Source organism: Cryptomeria japonica, chromosome 8 (assembly GCF_030272615.1).
Source record: "Cryptomeria japonica chromosome 8, Sugi_1.0, whole genome shotgun sequence".
Taxonomy (NCBI): Eukaryota; Viridiplantae; Streptophyta; class Pinopsida; order Cupressales; family Cupressaceae; genus Cryptomeria; species Cryptomeria japonica.
The window spans coordinates 530446888-530466410 of NC_081412.1; the positions used below are offsets into that span (position 1 = coordinate 530446888).

Sequence of the window (19523 nt, forward strand, 5' to 3'; positions counted from 1 at the left end):
TGCATGTTGTAGTTTCTAAGTTTTCTATCTCGGTTCGTATGAGACTACAACATGCCACGTAGATTTATGTGCATTGTGCTATCATCCTTGGCCGAGACACTCAGATTTTGACCAAAAACTCCTTGTTGTCTACTCTTTCCATTTATGTATTCAAAATTTCCATCGTCTTTTTTTATAATTAGATATCTTCACCAATTTTGCTAGTTGGAGATGTTTGAATGTGTGTTGTGCAATTGGCTCTCAAGCGAAAACAGTTTTCCCTTTGCAAGGTCACTTTTCCTCTATTTCAAACAGAAAGTGAGTGATAGAGCAAGAGATTGTGTAGCCAAGATGTGAAAATGAAAGAGAAAGGTGGGTTTCTTGTCTAGAATAGGTGGAAAGAGTCATTTTGGTTGTGTTTGTGTGAAGGGACATGCATCAAAATAGTTTTGATACAAAATACACTCATTTGAATTTGGAATATTTTTAGGATGTTTGCGCATCACACAAACGTTTGTTTATTGTGTTTTAATCTAGCCAAATTGATCCCAAATTTTAACCATAAGTTTTCAATGCTTCATCTTTTAAATTCATGAAGTTAGAATCACAAAACCCTAATCATAAACTTTGTCATAAATGCACTAGGCTCAATCTATAACTATCATAAATTCATTGGGTACAATTTGTGACACTACATTTTGCCTCCACTTTAGTGAGCTAAATGACACAAGGGATCAACTACATTAAATTAGCTTAGAAAGATGTAAACTTTGAAAGGAAAATACATTTATTACCTCTAAAAAGGATACTATAGAGGCCATAGAGGTCAACCATAAACACATGTGATGCCCCTAGTGCTAAACAAAATACTATAGCATCTAAGATGAAGGCTCAATTACTGTAAAATTAAAATTTTGTTAGCAACAATATCAAAAGAAGCTACTTCGACGACAAGAATGCTTAAGAAGACGTCGATAAGTAAAAAATAAAACACTAATAAAGTGTGAGTATATGCCCCCTCATGTTTTTGCTCCCAGTAAAGTGGGGGAAAATAGGAAAGAGGGTGATCTAGAACCACGACAAAAAAAAATTAAAAATATGGGTGAAATTCAATTGTACTCCAGAAGTGAGCACTAGAAGAGTCATTTTCACTATTCATCACAAGATTTTTACTATGTTTTTATAAGGCCACAGCAAAAATGCCTCACATACGAGACTCGTGATCTACTAGAGTCAAGAAGCTTCAGGCCGCAATGGATGGCAAGGAGCTCAATGAGGTAGGTCAAATAAATTTGTATTTTTCTTTCATTTCATGTAGGCAGCCTCTAGTGGACCTACAGATTCACAAAGATTTTTTTTTTCCATCAACCGATGCTCATGGCATTAATGGAGCAGTGAGATGCAGATATGATATCGTTTTATCTCCCTTCATGGGAGATTGCGATCACCCTCATGGACATATACTGGATTTTGCACCTCCCCATCTGGGGAGAGAGGGTATCAGTCGTTGAGCCCTTATCAAGGCAGGACATCTGAGATGAACAACTATATTCCACTAGTAGAGACATCCCTTTCCTGACCTCAAGACATATGATTGAGATGTTTGGAGCAAGGGAAAGTCATGCATTAAGGAATTAAAAACAATACATAAAATTAAAATGAAACAAATAACACCAACCCTCGTATACAAGAAAAACCACCATTATGAATGAAAATATTTAAATAAGTAGTGATTACACCAAAAATATTTTTCCAAAGATAATGAGCAAACAGTATAATTTAAATCAATATTATTCAAATAAAAAGAATAATATTACCCGAAACAAGAAGTTCTTAGAAAATTCAAAAAATACAAAAGATTAGCAATCCTTGGAGAGCTTCAACCTACAAGAGTGCAACTTCAATGGAAATTTTGATAGATTTTTTTAAGAGAGTCAAGAGGGGGAGCTAAGAGGGCTTGAGATTCAAAAGATCGTCTATTTTAAAGAGAATGGGCTTGAGATTCAAAAGATCGTCTGTTTTAAAGAGAATGGGAGTTTTGTTTGGTTGTACAAGAATGCAAAGTGTTACTTTTCAAATTAGGCATTATAATAGGTGTTAGAAAAAAGCCATGAAAATAAACCACATTTTAGACTCAAAAATAGTCAAGATGCTAGCACATCAAACTCCTGTCTTAAGGAAATTCTCTAGAATTCTACACATTTTTCCATAATAGAGTTTAAAAAGATTGCAATCCAAAAACTCAAGCAAACCTTGGTGTAAGGGGAAAAGGCAATCCTTAGTGTAAAATGAAGAATGTTGTTATTAATTTTGGAAGGTTCATCATGAAATTTGAACAAATAAACAATTTTCTATATTACAATGAGATTTTTTTAATCATTTCCTAGTTAGGATTAAATATTTACTTTATTATTGTCAAGTAATATAATCCATACCTAGTTGTAATTAATTAGGAATGTGTCTATTTAAAAAATTTGTTGAATTATTTTTATGACTATTATCAACACTCATTATTTCATTTAATTATGATTAATAAAATACAAGAACAAAAAGAAATCATATAAATTAAAATAAATAGATAAATTTAACTTAAAATTTTAATGCCTAATCTAAAAGAAGTTGGCATTCTCTTCCCAACTTACACAATTGGGTTTTGAACTCTTCGATGCTGCTCATGGATAGTAAGATGGAGCTCTTCCCATATGCTTAAGGTTTCTCATTGCTTATTTTGCCTCTTTTGAGGACAAAAAACTTGGTGTTGGGTAGAATTTAGGCTTAGGGAGAGCACTCCTCTATTCATCAAATCTGAACAACCTCCTCCAAATCACTTACCAAATCTCAATGTGTATCCAGTATATGGTAGATTTTTGAATCTTTCCCTTAAATTTTGGGAGGATTCTTGTTACATGGTCATAAGAAACTTTATTGGTTGCTTCTTGAAAGTTGATAACTTCACTTCCTTTTATGGGGCATGTTAGAGTAAAGGTTTTAATTTAATCATGTTGATTAAATTACCTTTATTCCTCTCTTAAGATTTCACTTTAGTTTGCATTTGTGACATTTAATAATTATATTAATTATTAAATGTCTACCTATTAGGGTTTCTTTTAGGGTTGCACAATATCCTTTTATAAGGATTCATCATTGTAATTTATCTCTCTCTTGGATGAATACATTTTTCAGCTTTCAGAGCACCCTTGCTTGTTTGTCTCCATCTCTTCTTTCTGTGACAGGTTATTTGCATGCAGGTGATCTTCGGGGTTCTGTGGATTTGTATTTCTCAAATCCTACATGGTATCAGAGCTCTAGACCTGCTGCTTCCTGTTCGTCTTCTGAAGAATTTGGAGCTACGAGGGTTAGATCTGATTTTCAGGTTTTGGTTGCATCAGATCTGTGTTTGTCTTCTGTTTTTTATTTTGGAATTGGGGGGTTTTTTTTTTCGGTGCACTTTGAGCCCAAACGGACCTCACCGTTGAGCTCGTAGCGCCCAAAAACCCCTATTTCCATATAAAATTCGTCCGATTTGGACACAGTTGCACCAGGGGGCAAATTTTTTTTGGCCCCGAGGCCGTACGGCCCTAGGGCACGAAAACCGAGGCGGAAATATTCAAAAAAATCAAAAAAAACATAGGGTTTTTAATTAAAAAACGCGCAGCCAGCAGTAGCCAGCGCGCCGCTGCTTCCAAGAGAACCCCCGCCCGGCCGCCGCCGCCGCCGCCGGCGGTATCCTCCGCCGCGCCGCCGGCGCACTACCCTGTCGCCTGCGCGCCGCCAGTCGCCCGCCCGCAGCCAGCGCGCCGCCCGCCGCTAGCTGCGCTGCCCCAGTGCCGCCCCCGTGCCGCCGCCTCCTGCGCCCGCCCCTGGTCACTCAGAGGACCAGGGGCTTATTTTTTTTAAGCCCTTGAGGGCTTAAAGGGCCTATTTGGGCTCTTTTGGAGCAGTTTTACTAAATCGGGTATAACTCGGGCATTTTAACTCGGATTTTCGAATGAAAATAGGCGTTGGAAAGCTGGTTCCGAGCCCGATCTAAAAGATGAAGATCTTTTTCTCTGATTTTGCCGTTTTACAGTGTTTTTTTACAGTCAAAGTGAGGTCTCTTTTTTGCACTCCGGGAGACGTAGAATGAGCATCCGACCTCCGTTTTTCGAAAAATTTATATTTTCGGAAAGTGTGTTCTGTGTACTTTCCAGAAATATGGTTTTTTTTTCCAGATTCTGCTCCATGCATATTTTATTCAATGTTTTGCTTTTCAGCACTCTGGTGGATATCGTGGTTGTTTCAGGTCCTGGGATCTCTTTTCTGAGTAGGGTGTCTTTGTTTTGATTCTCGTTTCTATTTTCCAGACTTCTTATCATTGTAGCATTGTATATATGCAAACGCACTGAGATAAAGTGCCATCATGCATTGTTTACTTGGAATCTTGCATATCTTGTGTTTGGTTGTCCATGCACTGTTGATCCAGTGCCATGAGGGGGTTGATGTTTGCCTTTGTTTGCCATCTTCCTTTGTCAAGTGAGTGTTCCTTCCACGACATTTGCCTCATGATGATGTGTCTCAGCACCTTTGATGTTCTTGGTTTTTCGTCATGCAGTTGTTTTTGGCTGTCCTTTTCAGTGTTCCTGTCCCTCTCCCACTTCCGCATTATGGGGAGGTTTATCCTGTTGGTTCTAATGCTTCCGTGGTTCGATTGATCAGCTCTTCAGGCTTTGGTTTCTCATGCCATCTGTATCTTCGATTTTAGTTGTTTTGCCTTGTTTGCCTCCTGATTCGAGTAGTGTCATTTGAGGGCACTCATGCAGATTACAGTCTTCTCTACCTGGTCATGTTCTAGTTCAGTGGATGTTCTTCAGATCAGCAGTTATTCTTTGACAGAGTTTGCATGTTCTTCATGCTTCAGTGGTGTTCTTCCATCTCTTTTTGGAGTAGAGTTTTTGTTCCCATGTGGTTTTCTCTATTTCTCCACTTTACAGAGATTTGGTTGTAATTGGGTACCTGATCAGGCCTTGTTGCCAGGACCCAAGTTTACTTTCTTGCATTGTAGTTACCTTTGCTTTCTTGCACATGTTTGTAACTGCACTTTTGCTCATCTTAAGGGGGGGTGTTAGAGTAAAGGTTTTAATTTAATCATGTTGATTAAATTACCTTTATTCCTCTCTTAAGATTTCACTTTAGTTTGCATTTGTGACATTTAATAATTATATTAATTATTAAATGTCTACCTATTAGGGTTTCTTTTAGGGTTGCACAATATCCTTTTATAAGGATTCATCATTGTAATTTATCTCTCTCTTGGATGAATACATTTTTCAGCTTTCAGAGCACCCTTGCTTGTTTGTCTCCATCTCTTCTTTCTGTGACAGGTTATTTGCATGCAGGTGATCTTCGGGGTTCTGTGGATTTGTATTTCTCAAATCCTACAGGGCACTCTATGCATTCACTCATCTCTTGGTGAATATTGACATCTCAATGCCTCTTCACGAAGATGTGGTTTCGATGATTGAGGATAGGCCTCGGTCTTAAAAAATAGATTATGAGGGTCAACCTTTTAGATGTTGACACTAATTTGCAACTAGTCACTTGTCTTCAGGTTGTCCTCTCTTTCTTCACAAAGGACATGATACTTGGTGGAGGAATGATAATGTTGATCACTTAACAATCCAAGATATTGACTCTTTGATGTGTGGTTTCTCTCACAATGTTGATAATGTGGACCCTTTGGAGGTTTCCCCTACTCCATGTTCCCTTCCTAATTAGTTGACTACTTCTTCTCTACTGGACTTCTCAGGTAGAATCTGTCTACCTTCTACAATGTCATTTTGTTTCCCCTATATGTGTTTTTGGGCCTTCCATGGGGGGCCTCCTCTTATTTCCCCTTGTAGTTGGATCTTGGATGACAACATTGCTTGAGATCTTCTTTATATAAGGAGAAAAGGTCCCTCTACCTCTTCCCACATCCATTCTCATGTTGGGAGTGATAAGTCAATTGTATAGGGTTGGGAGCCTTGTTTTCCTTTGGTTCACTACTCGAATTAAAAGTATAAATGGTCCCTATGTAGGTTCATTAGTATCATTGCTAGTGAGACTCATCCTTCTTGTCTCTATGATTGTTATTATAATTAGTTTAGGCCCTTCCCACTCTATCTAATCAAAACAAGGTGTGAATAATTAGTTTAGGCCCTTCCCACTTTATCTAATTAAAACAAGGTGTGAAATATTTATTAAATTCTCATATCTATCATAGTGAACAATATAGTAACTAATGCTTTTATATAGACTCTATTTAGATTAAGTCTCTAACCATACCAATTGTGACTTTCAATTTGAGTTGTATTCACATTACCCCCCCCCTCTCTCTCTCTCTCTCTCTCTCTCTCTCTCTCTCTCTCTCTCTCTCTCTCTCTCTCTCTCTCTCTCTCTCTCTCTCTCTCTCTCTCTCTCTCTCTCTCTCCAAGTGGCAATGAGAATTCAGAAAAATAAAGTAGACGACTTCACATAAAAATATGAATAGATTATTAACATAATTTAAAAATTATGTAAGAGTAGAATGTCTAGGAAATCAAATATAGTTAGTAGGCTACTAGTTGTTTTTGGAAAATAAGTAAATCTATTTGATGAAAATTTGAAATTTCAATGCAGTAGTACTAAAGTTTTGAAAATAAAAATTAAAAGCAAGTGTATGGTTGACCAACCTTAATATAAGAGAAAAATACTATTATTTACAAATCTTTCAATATAAGTAGAGGACATATGCCTGAATGTAATGCATTTTTTTTTTGTAATTTTTGTACAAGCAAATAATTAGTTATGAATTTTTTATTAGGTCTTTTTAAAAAATATTTGTTCGGCCACCCTAGCTTAGTCAAAAATTTATGAAATTCAAGTTTTTTTAACCTATAATTTGTGAAGCATAGAGTGTGACACAACTTTTGGATTCAATTAATGTGAAACCATTTGAAATTTATAGATTTTTTTCAATCAACCTATCAATCGGGACTTTAGAGATAATGCATGTAAAAAATAAACAATAATTTCAATTAAATTCAAAAGAAGGCATATCTTATATTGGTCTTGACAATTTAAAATCTTCTCTCACCCTTTATGTTGTGAGATGGTTCCCTTAACATTTCTTCTAGATGGGTGTTTCCCACTGATCCACCCCCTTGTCCAAGGGACTATCACTTCTAGTGATCATGGGTTGGTTGTTGTTCCTTCTTGCTATTGAGTAGTGTCACCTAGGGTTGGTTTTATGGGTGTGGGCTCTCCTTTTGTCAACCCTAGCCCTCCTCTAGTGCTTGTTTCTTCTACAAGGACTCATAGCTTTGCTCAGGAAGATAGGTCTGGCCCTGGTCACGCCCTATGAATGTCTAATCCTCTCTTATGTATCAAACCAGCCCCAAAGGTGTTTTTTGGTGTAGGTCTTGCTAAGAACGATGATTTCTACTAGCATAGAGGTTTGTTGTGTCATTTTTCCAACCTTGGAGCTTCTCTTCCCAACTTGTACAATTGGGTTTTGAACTCTTGGCAAGCCCTTATGGTTGTTATGATCAAGCTTTTTCCCTATGTCAAAGGTTTAATCATTGTCTCCTTTGCCTCTTTTGAGAACAAAAACATGGTGGGTCAAATTTAGGCTTGGGGAGATCACTCTCTTAATCAAACCTAGCCAATATCCTTCAACCCACTTACCAAACCACTCAATTTGTGTCTAGTGTGGGTTAAAATTTTGAATCTTTCTCTTCAATTTTGGGAGGATTCTTGTTACAAAGCCATAGGAAACTCTATCAATTGCTTCTGGAAGGTTGATGACTTTGTTTCCTTTATGGGGCATGTTGGCATTATGTGAATCGGCATGAAGACATAATGACATTGTATGTTGTCATTGATGTCAATCTGTGTTATGATGTGAACCGGCATATGTGATATGTGAGAAGAGGGAACCGGCATATGTATGAACCAGTTTATATGCCAAAGTGAAGCAGCATATTTGTTCAAGGTGAACCGGCATGTAGCTATGGGAACCAGCACATGGAAGCATTGTATGACTACCGATTGGTAGGTAGTTTCCACTTCAGGATTTTCGGTTGGAGTATCTCAAGCCTGTGTGACTCAATCAGTGATCTTTGTGTGATGAGTTAGCAGTATAATGGAGAATAGATCGTGTTGCCACGTAAGCTCTATGCGCGTGAAGGATCTTGCATGAAGAAGACTATTCCTATCTACCTTGGGAATGTGTGAAGTCTGTCAAATGGTGATAACGCGTGATGGGTTATCAGCCGCCATGAAATCGGTGGAAAATGGACAATGGAGAATGTCTTGAGATCGATTCAAGATTGTTGCATTTAATGCAGTATGATTCAATGGTCAGGATTGAACCACTTGAATTGCTTAACCTAACAGGTTTAGGGTTTAGGGTTTTTGCTATCGACCTATCTATTTGCTATAAGGTCGATGTTGTGTTTTTTTCTAGAGTTGTTGGCAAAAGTTGTGAATGTGTATCCAAGGGAAGTGATACGTGATTCTTGCTAGACCAAAGGAGAGAAGAGATACCTACAAAGTGAATGTGCAGAAGGAGAAGAGGAGCTTAAACGGATCTGCATTAGCATTGAGTGCTGTTAACAAATCATTGTAATTCCTGTTGATCTCTAACCACTTCAACAGTTGTAAAATCCCCTAACAGGGTAGCCTTAACTAGCTTGATGCAAAATCCCTTAACAGGGTGGTCTTAACAGGCTTGATTCAAATCCCTTAACCGGGTAACTCGAGGTTAATGAGTTCTGAGAAGCTATAGAGCTCTGGAGATCCTTTAGCTATTGAGTTCTTGAAATCCTCTAACAAGGTAACCCTACTGGGTTTAACCCTTAACTGGGTATTATAGCCATCCCTTAACTGGGTGATCCCTAAAAGGATCGGTTCCTAGCAGAACCTATTGTAATGTCTTTAACCGGACAAGGCTCCTAACAGAGCGGACTTCAAAAGAGTTCAAAAGCAACTTGTGGGTATTCATCCCCACCGTGGTTTTTCCCAATTGGGTTTCCACATGAAAAATATGTGTGTCATGTGTTATGCTTCTATCTTGTGATGCTTTGTTATTACCTATTGAGCATATGATGGTTCTGTGTTTTATGCCTGTCTATAAAACATACTGAACTAACTGTTGTGATGATCAGATGATAGTTTACCTGTTCATGCATAAAAGTGAAATGGTAGTGTTGTTTTGAGTTAAGTGAAAAGCTAAGTGATCAACCAGTCAATGCTTGTTCTAGACACTCTTGGCTTTACCGGTTGCAGTCTGTGTGGAAAAGGTATCCCTGTTTGTCAATCATTTGGAGTATTTGTTGTCAAACCGGTTTTGGACTGTATTTTTGTTTGTACTGATTCACCCCCCCCCCTCTCAGTACCGGTTTGGTACTAGTGGTTTATCATTAAGTTATCAATTGGTATCAGAGCACTCCAGGTCCTCTATGTTGTAAGCTTAACCGTTTGAGGAAAAGATCCTAGTCAAATGATGAAGAGGGAAGGTCCAAAGTTTAATAGGGAAAATTTTGGTATATGGAAAGACAGGATGAAGATATTCATCAAAAGCATGGGTGTTCAACATTAGAGTTATGTTGAAAATGTATATGTTGTTCCCACCGGTACTCTCATCGATGACCAAAAGAGAGAGATACAAGAAAATGGGCAAGTCATGGAAGCCCTCATCAGTAGTCTGTCTGACATTGAGTTTATTGATGTTCAGGACAAGGCAAATCCCAAAGAGGTATGGGATGCTCTTCAAAATATCTATGGTGCTGATGAGCATGTAAAAAAGGCTAAGGAAGAAAGCCTGAGAGGGAAGTTTGAAGACATACAGATGGTTGAAGGAGAGACCATTTAGCAGTATGGAATAAGAATCAAAACAGTTGTTGGAGAAATCAAGAGTGTAGGTGGCAAAATAGAAGATTCCACTATGGTAAGAAAAGTCCTGAGATCCCTGTTGCCGGTCTATGCAATAATGGTTGCTGCTATTCACGAGCTAAGATCAATAGACAAGTCTAAGGTGTCCTTGGACTCCATCATAGCCAAGTTGACAGCCTATGAGCTAAATAGTTTTAATGGCAGTGTTCAAAAGACAGAATCAGCATTTAAAGCCTATATTGTACCATCCAGATAAGGAAAAGAGGCTAGCACTAGTGGGGAACCTAATCAGAGTAGAGAAATGAATGATGAAGAGTTTCAGATGGAATTTGAAGCTCTTCTTGCCAGGAAATTTTCAAAAGGAACTGGTAAATACAAAGGTAAGCTACCTTTGAAATGTTTTTCCTGTAACCAAATAGGACATATTGCTATGAATTATCCTAATGGCGATAACAAGGACAAACTGGAAAGGTTCAAGAAATTCAAAGGAGGAAACCAAAGAAACTGTTTTGTGGCAGTTGGTGAAGGTGTCACGGATGAGGAATCAGAAGATGAAGAGAATGAAGACATTGTGTTTGTTGTTGTAAAGGAAGATGTGGCAGACAAGAAGGCTCTTGTCTCTTAGTTTGATAATTCAAATGAGTGGATCATTGACAGTGGCTATTCTCACCATATGACTGGTGACCGGAGCAAGTTTCCATCCCTAGAGGAGTATGATGATGGTGTGGTTCGCTTTGGCAATGATGCACCATGCATGGTCAAAGGTAGAGGGTCCATCTCTTTAAATGGAAAGAGTAGTGCTGACAATGTGTACTGGGTTGATGGTCTCAGACACAACCTTCTAAGTATTGCCCAGCTAAATGACAGTGGCCTTGCTCTGCAATTCAAGAATGGAGTTTGCAGAATCAAAGGAAAAGATGGTAAATTGGTGGTCACCGGCATGCAGACCAAAGGTAACTCATTTCATCTGAATGCAAATGTAAGTACATGTCTTATGGCTAAGCTTGATGATAGTTGGATATGGCATAGGAGACTCAGCCATGTAAACTTTGATAACATTGTGAAGGCTAGTAAGATCAAGGCAGTTAGAGGGTTGTCGGTGCTAAGCAAACCGGATAATACCTTGTGTAGAGAGTGTCAATTGGGTAAAATTTCCTCCTCAACCTTTAAAGGTAAATCTTTCACTACTGACAACTTGCTTGATCTTGTGCATACTGATTTGTGTGGTCCTATGAAAACTAGAAGTGTGCAGGGTGATAGGTACTTCATGATCCTCGCTGATGACTGCTCAAGAATGATGTGGGTCACATTCTTGAAAGACAAGTCTGAAGCTTTTGGGAAATTCAAAGCTTTCAGAGCATTAGTGGAGAAGGAAAGCGGTAAGAGGATCAAGTGTCTCAGAACTGATCAAGGAGGGGAATTCACTTCCGGTGAATTCAACAAGTATTGTGAAGAATTTGGCATCAAGAGACAGATGTCTGCCCCCTGGACTCCACAGCAGAATGGCCTAGCAGAGAGGAATAACCGAACTGTGGTTGAAGTAGCTAGAACCATGTTGATTCAAGGAAAGGTAGCTCACACCTTTTGGAGAGAAGCGGTGAGCACTACAGTCTACACTATGAACTAGGTACTCATCAAAAAAGGTTAGGACAAAACTCCTTATGAGTATTGGATTGGTAAGACACCTATGGTTAGCTACTTTAGGGTATTTGGTAGCAAATTTTACATCAAGAGGAGTGAACATCAGGGCAAATTTGAAGCTAAATGTGATGAGGGAATATTTCTAGGATATTCCACCAAGAGTAAAGCTTTCAAGTGCTACAACAATAGGACTCAGAGAATTATGGAAAGTATCAATGTAAGAGTTGATGAATCCTATGAGAAAACTGAGGAAACCGGCAGTGAGCATGCTATAAATGAACCAGTTGCAACCTTCTGGGAACTGGTTGTTAGTTAACCAAGTACCAATAACAGTGTTCCCGAACCGATGAATGCTGATACTGATGAAGATGAGGATGAAGAAGAAAAGCAAGAAGAACTAGTTAAGACCATTCCTCGGTATGTCAAGCTGAATCATGATCCTAAGAAGATCATAGGAGATAAGGATGCAGGCATCCTTACAAGAAGAAAGATTAGAGAAAACTCATGTATGATCTCTGAATTTGAGCCTAAATCATTTAAAGAGGCTCATAAAGATGAAGACTGCATCAAGGAAATGGAAGAGGAACTTGACCAAATAGAGAAAAATGGTACATGGTCCCTGGTACCCAGACCAGAGCATAAAAATGTCATTGGTACCAAATGGGTCTTCAGAAACAAGTTGAATGAGGATGGCACAGTGATTAGGAATAAAGCCAGATTGGTGTGCAAAGGATATGCTCAAGAAGAAGGAGAAGACTATGGAGAACCTTTGCTCCTATAGCCAGATTGGAAGGAGTTCATATGCTTCTTGCATATGCAGCTTTTAAAAGGTTCAAAGTATATCAGATGGATGTAAAATCTGCATTCCTAAATGGTGTACTTGAAGAGGAGGTATATATAGAGCAACCAAATGGGTTTTTCCTATCTAAAGACAATGATATGGTGTGCAGGCTACATAAAGCCTTATATGGTCTAAAGCAAGCACCTAGGGCATGGTATGAGCGCCAACATTCCCATCTTGTGAAGATTGGATTTGAGATGACAAGTGAAGATAGCAATATCTACCTGAAGGCTGAAGGAGATCAAATCCTGATCTATGAGGTTTTTGTTGATGACATTATCTTTGGAGGAGATGACAAGATAAGTCATGAGTTTGTTGATGAGATGAAGAGAGAGTTTGAGATGTCACTCATAGGGGAGATTAAGTTCTTCATTGGACTGTAGATCTAGTAGATGAAAGATGGAACCTTTATCACTCAGTCCAAATATGTCAAAGAGGTGTTGAAGACTTTTGGCATGGAAGATAGAAAACCGGTTGGTACACTGATGGTGACCGGTTGCAAATTGACAAAAGAGGATGATTCCACACTGGTTGATGAGAAGGAATATCGATCAATGATTGGTAAGTTGCATTATGTAGTGCACAGCAGACCGGATATTGCACATGTAGTTGGCATTACTGTAAGGTTCCAGAAGAGTCCAAGAGAATCCCACTTGATTGCAGTCAAGCGGATTCTTAGGTATCTGAAGGGAACAGTTGACTATGGATTGTGGTACCCATACAACAATGATTTCAATCTGAAAGTGTTCACAGATGTTGATTGGGCAGGTAATGTGGATGACCGGAAGAGCACAACCGGTGGTGCATTCTTTCTCAGTGGTAGAATTGTCTCATGGATGAGTAAAAAGCAGAGTTGTATCTCTCAACCTACAGTGGAAGCAGAGTATGTTGTAGCTTTCATGAACTGCACTCAGACAATTTGGATGAAGCATGTATTGGAAGGCTTCAAGATCCATGCATCTAAACCGGTAAGTATATTCTGTGATAACACAAGTGCTATCAATATATCAAAGAATCCGGTTTTACATTCTAGAACCAAGCATTTTGAGCTTAAGTATCATTTCTTGAGGGAAAAGGTTCAGAATGAAGAGATTGCATTGAGCATGTGTCCAGTAAGGAGCAGTTAGCAGACATATTCACCAAGCCTCTCCCAAAGACTACATTTGTGCACTTAAGAGGTGAATTAGGGGTATTGCCCCTTCAGGAGGTGAACTAAAAGTAATTGTTCCACATCAGTCAGGAATTGCAAAGTCAATTTTTTGTTGATTGATGTGTTGAAGGATGCTACTCCTCAGGGGAAGCAGCATAATGGACCAGAGATGCTTGTGCCTCCACTTTGGCATTGTTGTCAAAGGGGGAGAAGGAGTGAAGCGGAAAAGATATCTATAGCAAATGGGGGAGAAGATGTGAAGCAGAGAGATATCTTCATATATTGCCATCAATGCCAAAGGGGGAGATTGTTGGCATTATGTGAACCAGCATGAAGACATGATGACATTGTATGTTGTCATTGATGTCAATATGTGTTATGAAGTGAACTGGCATATGTGATATGTGAGAAGAGGGAACTGGCATATGTATGAACCGGTTTATATGCCAAAGTGAACCAGTATATTTGTTCAAGGTAAATCGGCATGTCAAGGTGAACCGACATGTAGTTATGGGAACCGGCACATGGAAGCATTGTATGACTACCAGTTGGTAGGTAGTTTCCACTTCAGGATTTCCGGTTGGAGTATCTCAAGCCTGTGTGACTCAATCGGTGATCTTTGTGTGATGAGTTAGTAGTATAATGGAGAATAGATCATGTTGCCATGTAAGCTCTATGTGCGTGAAGGATCTTGCATGAAGAAGACTATTCCTATCTACCTCAGGAAAGTGCAAAGTCTGTCAAATAGTGATAACGCATGATGGGTTATCAGCCGCCATGAAATCGGTGGAAAATGGATGATGGAGAATGTCTTGAGATCGATTCAAGATTGTTGCATTCAATGTAGTATGATTCAATGGTCAGGATTGAACCGCTTGAATTGCTTAACCTAACAGGTTTAGGGTTTAGGGTTTTTGCTATCGAACTGTCTATTTCCTATAAGGTCGATGTTGTGTTTCTTTCTAGAGTTGTTGGCAAAAGTTGTGAATGTGTATCCAAGGAAAGTGATATGTGATTCTTGCCAAACCAAAGGAGAGAAGAGATACCTGCAAAGTGAATGTGCAGAAGGAGAAGAGGAGCTTAAACGGATCTGCATTAGCATTGAGTGTTATTAATAGATCATTGTAATTCCTGTTGATCTCTAACCACTTCAACAGTTGTAAAATCCCCTAACAGGGTAGCCTTAACTGGCTTGATGCAAAATCCCTTAACAGGGTGGTCTTAATAGGCTTGATTCAAATCCCTTAACCGGGTAACTCGAGGTTAATGAGTTCTGAGAAGCTATAGAGCTCTGGAGATCCTTTAGCTATTGAGTTCTTGAAATCCTCTAACAAGGTAACCCTATCAGGTTTAACCCTTAACCGGGTATTATAGCCATCCCTTAACTGGGTGATCCCTAGCAAGATTGATTCCTAGCAGAACCTATTGTAATGTCTTTAACCGGACAAGGCTCCTAACAGAGCAGACTTCAAAAGAGTTCAAAAGCAACTTGTGGGTATTCATCCCCACCATAGTTTTTCCCAGTTGGGTTTCCACGTGAAAAATATGTGTGTCATGTGTGATGCTTCTATCTTGTGATGCTTTGTTATTACCTATTGAGCATATGATGGTTCTATTTTTTATGCCTGTTTATAAAACATACTGAACTAACTATTGTGATGATCAGATGATAGGTTACCTGTTCATGCATAAAAGTGAAATGGTAGTGTTGTTTTGAGTTAAGTGAAAAGCTAAGTGATCAACCAGTCAATTCTTGTTCTAGACACTCTTGGCTTTACCGTTTGCAGCTTGTGTGGAAAAGGTATCCATGTTTGTCAGTCGTTTGGAGTATTTGTTGTCAAACCGATTTTGGACTATATTTTTGTTTGTACTGATTCACCCCCCCCTCTCAGTACCGGTTTGGTACTAGTGGTTTATCATTAAGTTATCAGGGCACTCCATACATTCACTAATCTCCTTGTGGATATTGAAATCCCATTGCCTCTTCATCAAGATGTGGTTTTCATGGTTAAGGATAGGTCTTGTTCTCAACTGCTTGATTATGAGGGACAACCTTTTAGATATCAACATCTGATTTGCAACTAGTGACTTAGCTTCAAGTTATTCCCTCTTGGAGCACAAGGACTTACTAATTGTTGGAGGAATGATAATGGTGATCACTTAACTACCAAACTCCTAGCTCTTTGATGGATGGTTCCTCCCAAGATGTTAAACATGTGGACCCTTCAGAGGTTTTCCTTACTTTGTGTTCCCTTCCTACTTTGATGACTCCTTCTACTTTGTTTGACTTCTCATGTAGAATTTATCTACCTTTCACCTTGTCCTTTTGTTCCCCCTCTATATTTTTTTGAGCCTTTCATGGGTGGTCTCCTCTTGTTTCACCTTGTAGTGGGATCTCAGATGATTGTATTTCTTGGACTATTGTTTGTATAAGAAGAAAGGTTCTTCTACATCTTCCAATATTCACTCCCATGTTCTAGATAATAAGTTAATTGTGTACGATTGGGAGACTTGTTTCAAGTTGGTTCTCAACTCTAGTTAAAAGCATTGATGGTCCTTGTTTGGGTTTCTTAGTCTCACCGCAAGTGAGACTCATCCTTCTTGCATCTATGGTTGTTATTGTAATGAGTTTAGATGCTTCCCACTTTATCTAATCAAAACAAGGTGTGAAATATTCATTGAATTATTAGATCTATAATAGTTAACAATATATCAATTAATGCTTATATATGGACTTTATTTAAATTATGTGTAGACACCTAAAAATGTCTCATTGATCATGTACTAATTATTCCTCTAATTGATTAAATAATTCTTTAATTAAGTTAATTAATCTTATTCTTCTAATTTCATATTTCGTCATCATCTTACTAATTATTCTATTTCCTATTCTATCATTATTTAATCATTTTCTAAATATTAATTAAATATTATTATTTAATTAATTATGATTTTAATTCCTCTAAGTAAATAATCTTTATTATTTAATTAAAATTCAATTTCTAAATAATTAAATAGTTTCTTTAAATTATTTAATTAACTAATTAATTCGTCAATTCCAAATCCCCAAATTCTAATTTCATTTAATTTCATATTCTTCTAATTTCTTCCAAATTCAAATACATGTCCATGATTTCAAAAACCAAATTGAAAATTAAAGTCAAGTTCTAAATATATTCAAATACTAAATTGAATTTAAATAAATTCAATTATTTAAATAAATATCATGCAAAGATTAAATTGAAAATCTAAGTCAAAGTGCAAGCACATGCTAAATTAATTAATTAAATCATTTATCTCTCCAATCTTTATTTTCATCTTCTAGTTCTCTTGGTCATCTTCTTTATTTCCTCCAATCATTCTTTTTCTTCCTTCAGTTAGCTTTTTCTCAATCAATTGACTCCTTTAATCTATTCAATCTATTTTGTTTCACCTCCAAGTCAGCAGTTCAACTACCAATCAGCATGTGAGCTCACCTGAGTTCTACCTCTTGATCATTTAGTTCCACCTTTCAATCAATCTTCTCCAAAAATCTATAAATTGAGCATTCAATCCTCACAATTTCTCTAGATCACGAACTTCGAATATTTGTGTCAATTCCAAGTTGCCAGTGCAATATCTGAGAGCCATCATACCACAGAGAGAAGGACAATGGAAGCCACGATGCATAATAGGGAGTTTCATATTGCTTAGTTTAATTCCATTTTGTATTTATTCCATTGGTTTTATGTTTGAATTGCTTAGATAGTTAAGGATTCGTGATCGTCCTTGTTTCCTATTTAGCAATGATGTATTTGAGCATGCTACATTTTGGTGAACCCAACGTGAACAACAACTAATTTACCTTCTCTATTTTCTATGTAATTTTTGTAGGTCGTACGGATTTTTTTCATTTTTTACAGATTTTGCATGGATTTCGAGAATATATTTGTCGTCGTGCAATCGCGATTACATTATCATGCAATCACATAGTTGGGGTCACGCATTCGACTAGACGAGGTCATGCATTCACACTTTCCAGATCATGCATTTGTAGGGAAAATTGTTGTTTGATTGTTTATATTCTCGTATTCTTTTTTGTTCTCTGGTCTATTTAATTCTTTCTAAAATTGAGTAAATCTAGAAACGGATTATTTATATTGCATGATTTTATTATAACAGTTTATGGCACGAAAGGTACAATTCAATATTTTAGGTGCTAAAAGGACAAAGGAACAAAGAAGATAGGCCAAACGCTATCAAAGGGTTCTCAAAGCAGAAAAGCAGATACAAGATTGGGAAGATCAACCGGCCTTTGATAGATATAACAGCTTGTTCTATCATATCAAGTTAAATTTGATCTAATTAATATTGAATGGATGATGAGAGATTTAGCTAGGGCCTCACAATTGTTTTTTTAGGTTTCAATTCTGGTTTAGCTTTATTTTTTATTTTTTTTGTGTTATCTACTTGTCTGTCACGCAATCGTCCTGTTTGGATTATGCAATTGATTTGTTATTGTCATGCATTCAAGTTGTCATAATTATGCATTCGCTATGCTATGTTCACGCATTGGCTCTATCATTGTCACACAATCATGCAAGTATTGTCACACATTCGTTTCTGTCAATTTTTATTCTCTGTCTTCTGTTGAATTAATTTTACTGCTAATCATCTGTTTGCAGCCTGTGGCGAATTTACAGAAAGGATCAGATTAGTATTAGATCAATTTCACTTTTAATCCCACACTTCATCTTTTTGTGCTTAAAATCAACAATGGTTAAAATAAACATGCATGCACAATCTCACACTTCATCTGTTGGTGCTTAAAATTAACATTGGTTAAAATTGACATGCATGTATAACACTTCGATTTGGGCTTAAAATCAACAATGGTTAAAATTGACATGCATGCTTTCATATTTCAATTTGGTGTTTAAAATGGACATGCACATGCGTATTCAACACCTAAATATGGGCTATAAAATGAACGTGAATCTGGCTGCATTAGATTAAATCACATTTGGTTTTCTTAAGGTAAATAATTTTTATCGTGTTTAGGGTGGACCTACTATTGCATTAACTAACTTTCCACTCGCCTTCGGGGTATTGGGAGAAAGGAAAAAGGTGACAACGACATCCAACTTTTATTTTATTCCACGTAGTGAGGGGTATCTTTGACTGGGGATTTCATCACCCCACAGAGGTACTTTGAATTGGGATGCATTGGGGATATCATCTCTCCCAGCATACTCTCGAGCAGGTTTTTCGAGCCACTATATAAATATACTGGTCAGGCAGCAAGAGTGTTGAGTGAATTCAACATATATGGGGGCCTTCCCTGCATCGATAAGCTCAACTAAAGTCTTAAGTGGCTTTCTCTGAGAATCTATCGTTGGATCAGGACCCCTCGAAACCCTACAATAAGAACCAACTTAGTATCCCAAAACCCTAAATTCAATGATTCTGGGAGTGCGGATCGTACCCCATAGATACCCTTCATGTACCTTACCCTATGATAAAGGAATCCCTCGGCTATAAGATCTTTGGGGTAAGAGAGATTGGCATGCCCAAGAAGTGTGTATCATGGAGTGGAGCCAGTGCTGCCAGACTCTCTATCTATTCGTTTTGTCTTTGTATTTCGTAAGGGCCTCATTGAATGGTATCCACTTTCCAACCTAAGATTGTATTTTGTGATTTTTTATGTATCATTGTGTCAGACCAGTATTGAGTTAGTCCTTTGGCCTATTTCAGGCCCTATCCTACGTATCTCTGAATTTTCTGAGATTGTTTGAAAAACCAACTTAGTCAGCTATATTTGCCTCCAAACAATTGTTCTCAGACTTGAAGAAACCACGAAACTAGTCCTATACACAGAATTGCTGAAAACAAAGTCCATTTTTGAAACGTCAAAACTCAAAGGTTTATACACTTGTGAATCTAGGAAGTCGTTGCATAGTCCTCATTTACATCCTTACTATCATCATAAATCCTTGCATATTCCTCACTTACGTCCTTACTATTGTCCTAAGTCCTTGCATA

General features: G+C 37.7%; 1 protein-coding gene across 1 annotated transcript in view; it reads right to left on the bottom strand.

Moving 5' to 3' along the window:
- Positions 1–19523, bottom strand: part of LOC131857774 (uncharacterized) — a 95680-nt gene that overhangs the window by 31264 nt on the left and 44893 nt on the right. The window contains exon 3 of the mRNA XM_059210489.1: positions 3629–3839. Coding sequence (XP_059066472.1) covers positions 3629–3839 — 211 coding nt within the window. The remainder of the gene's footprint in view (positions 1–3628; positions 3840–19523) is intronic.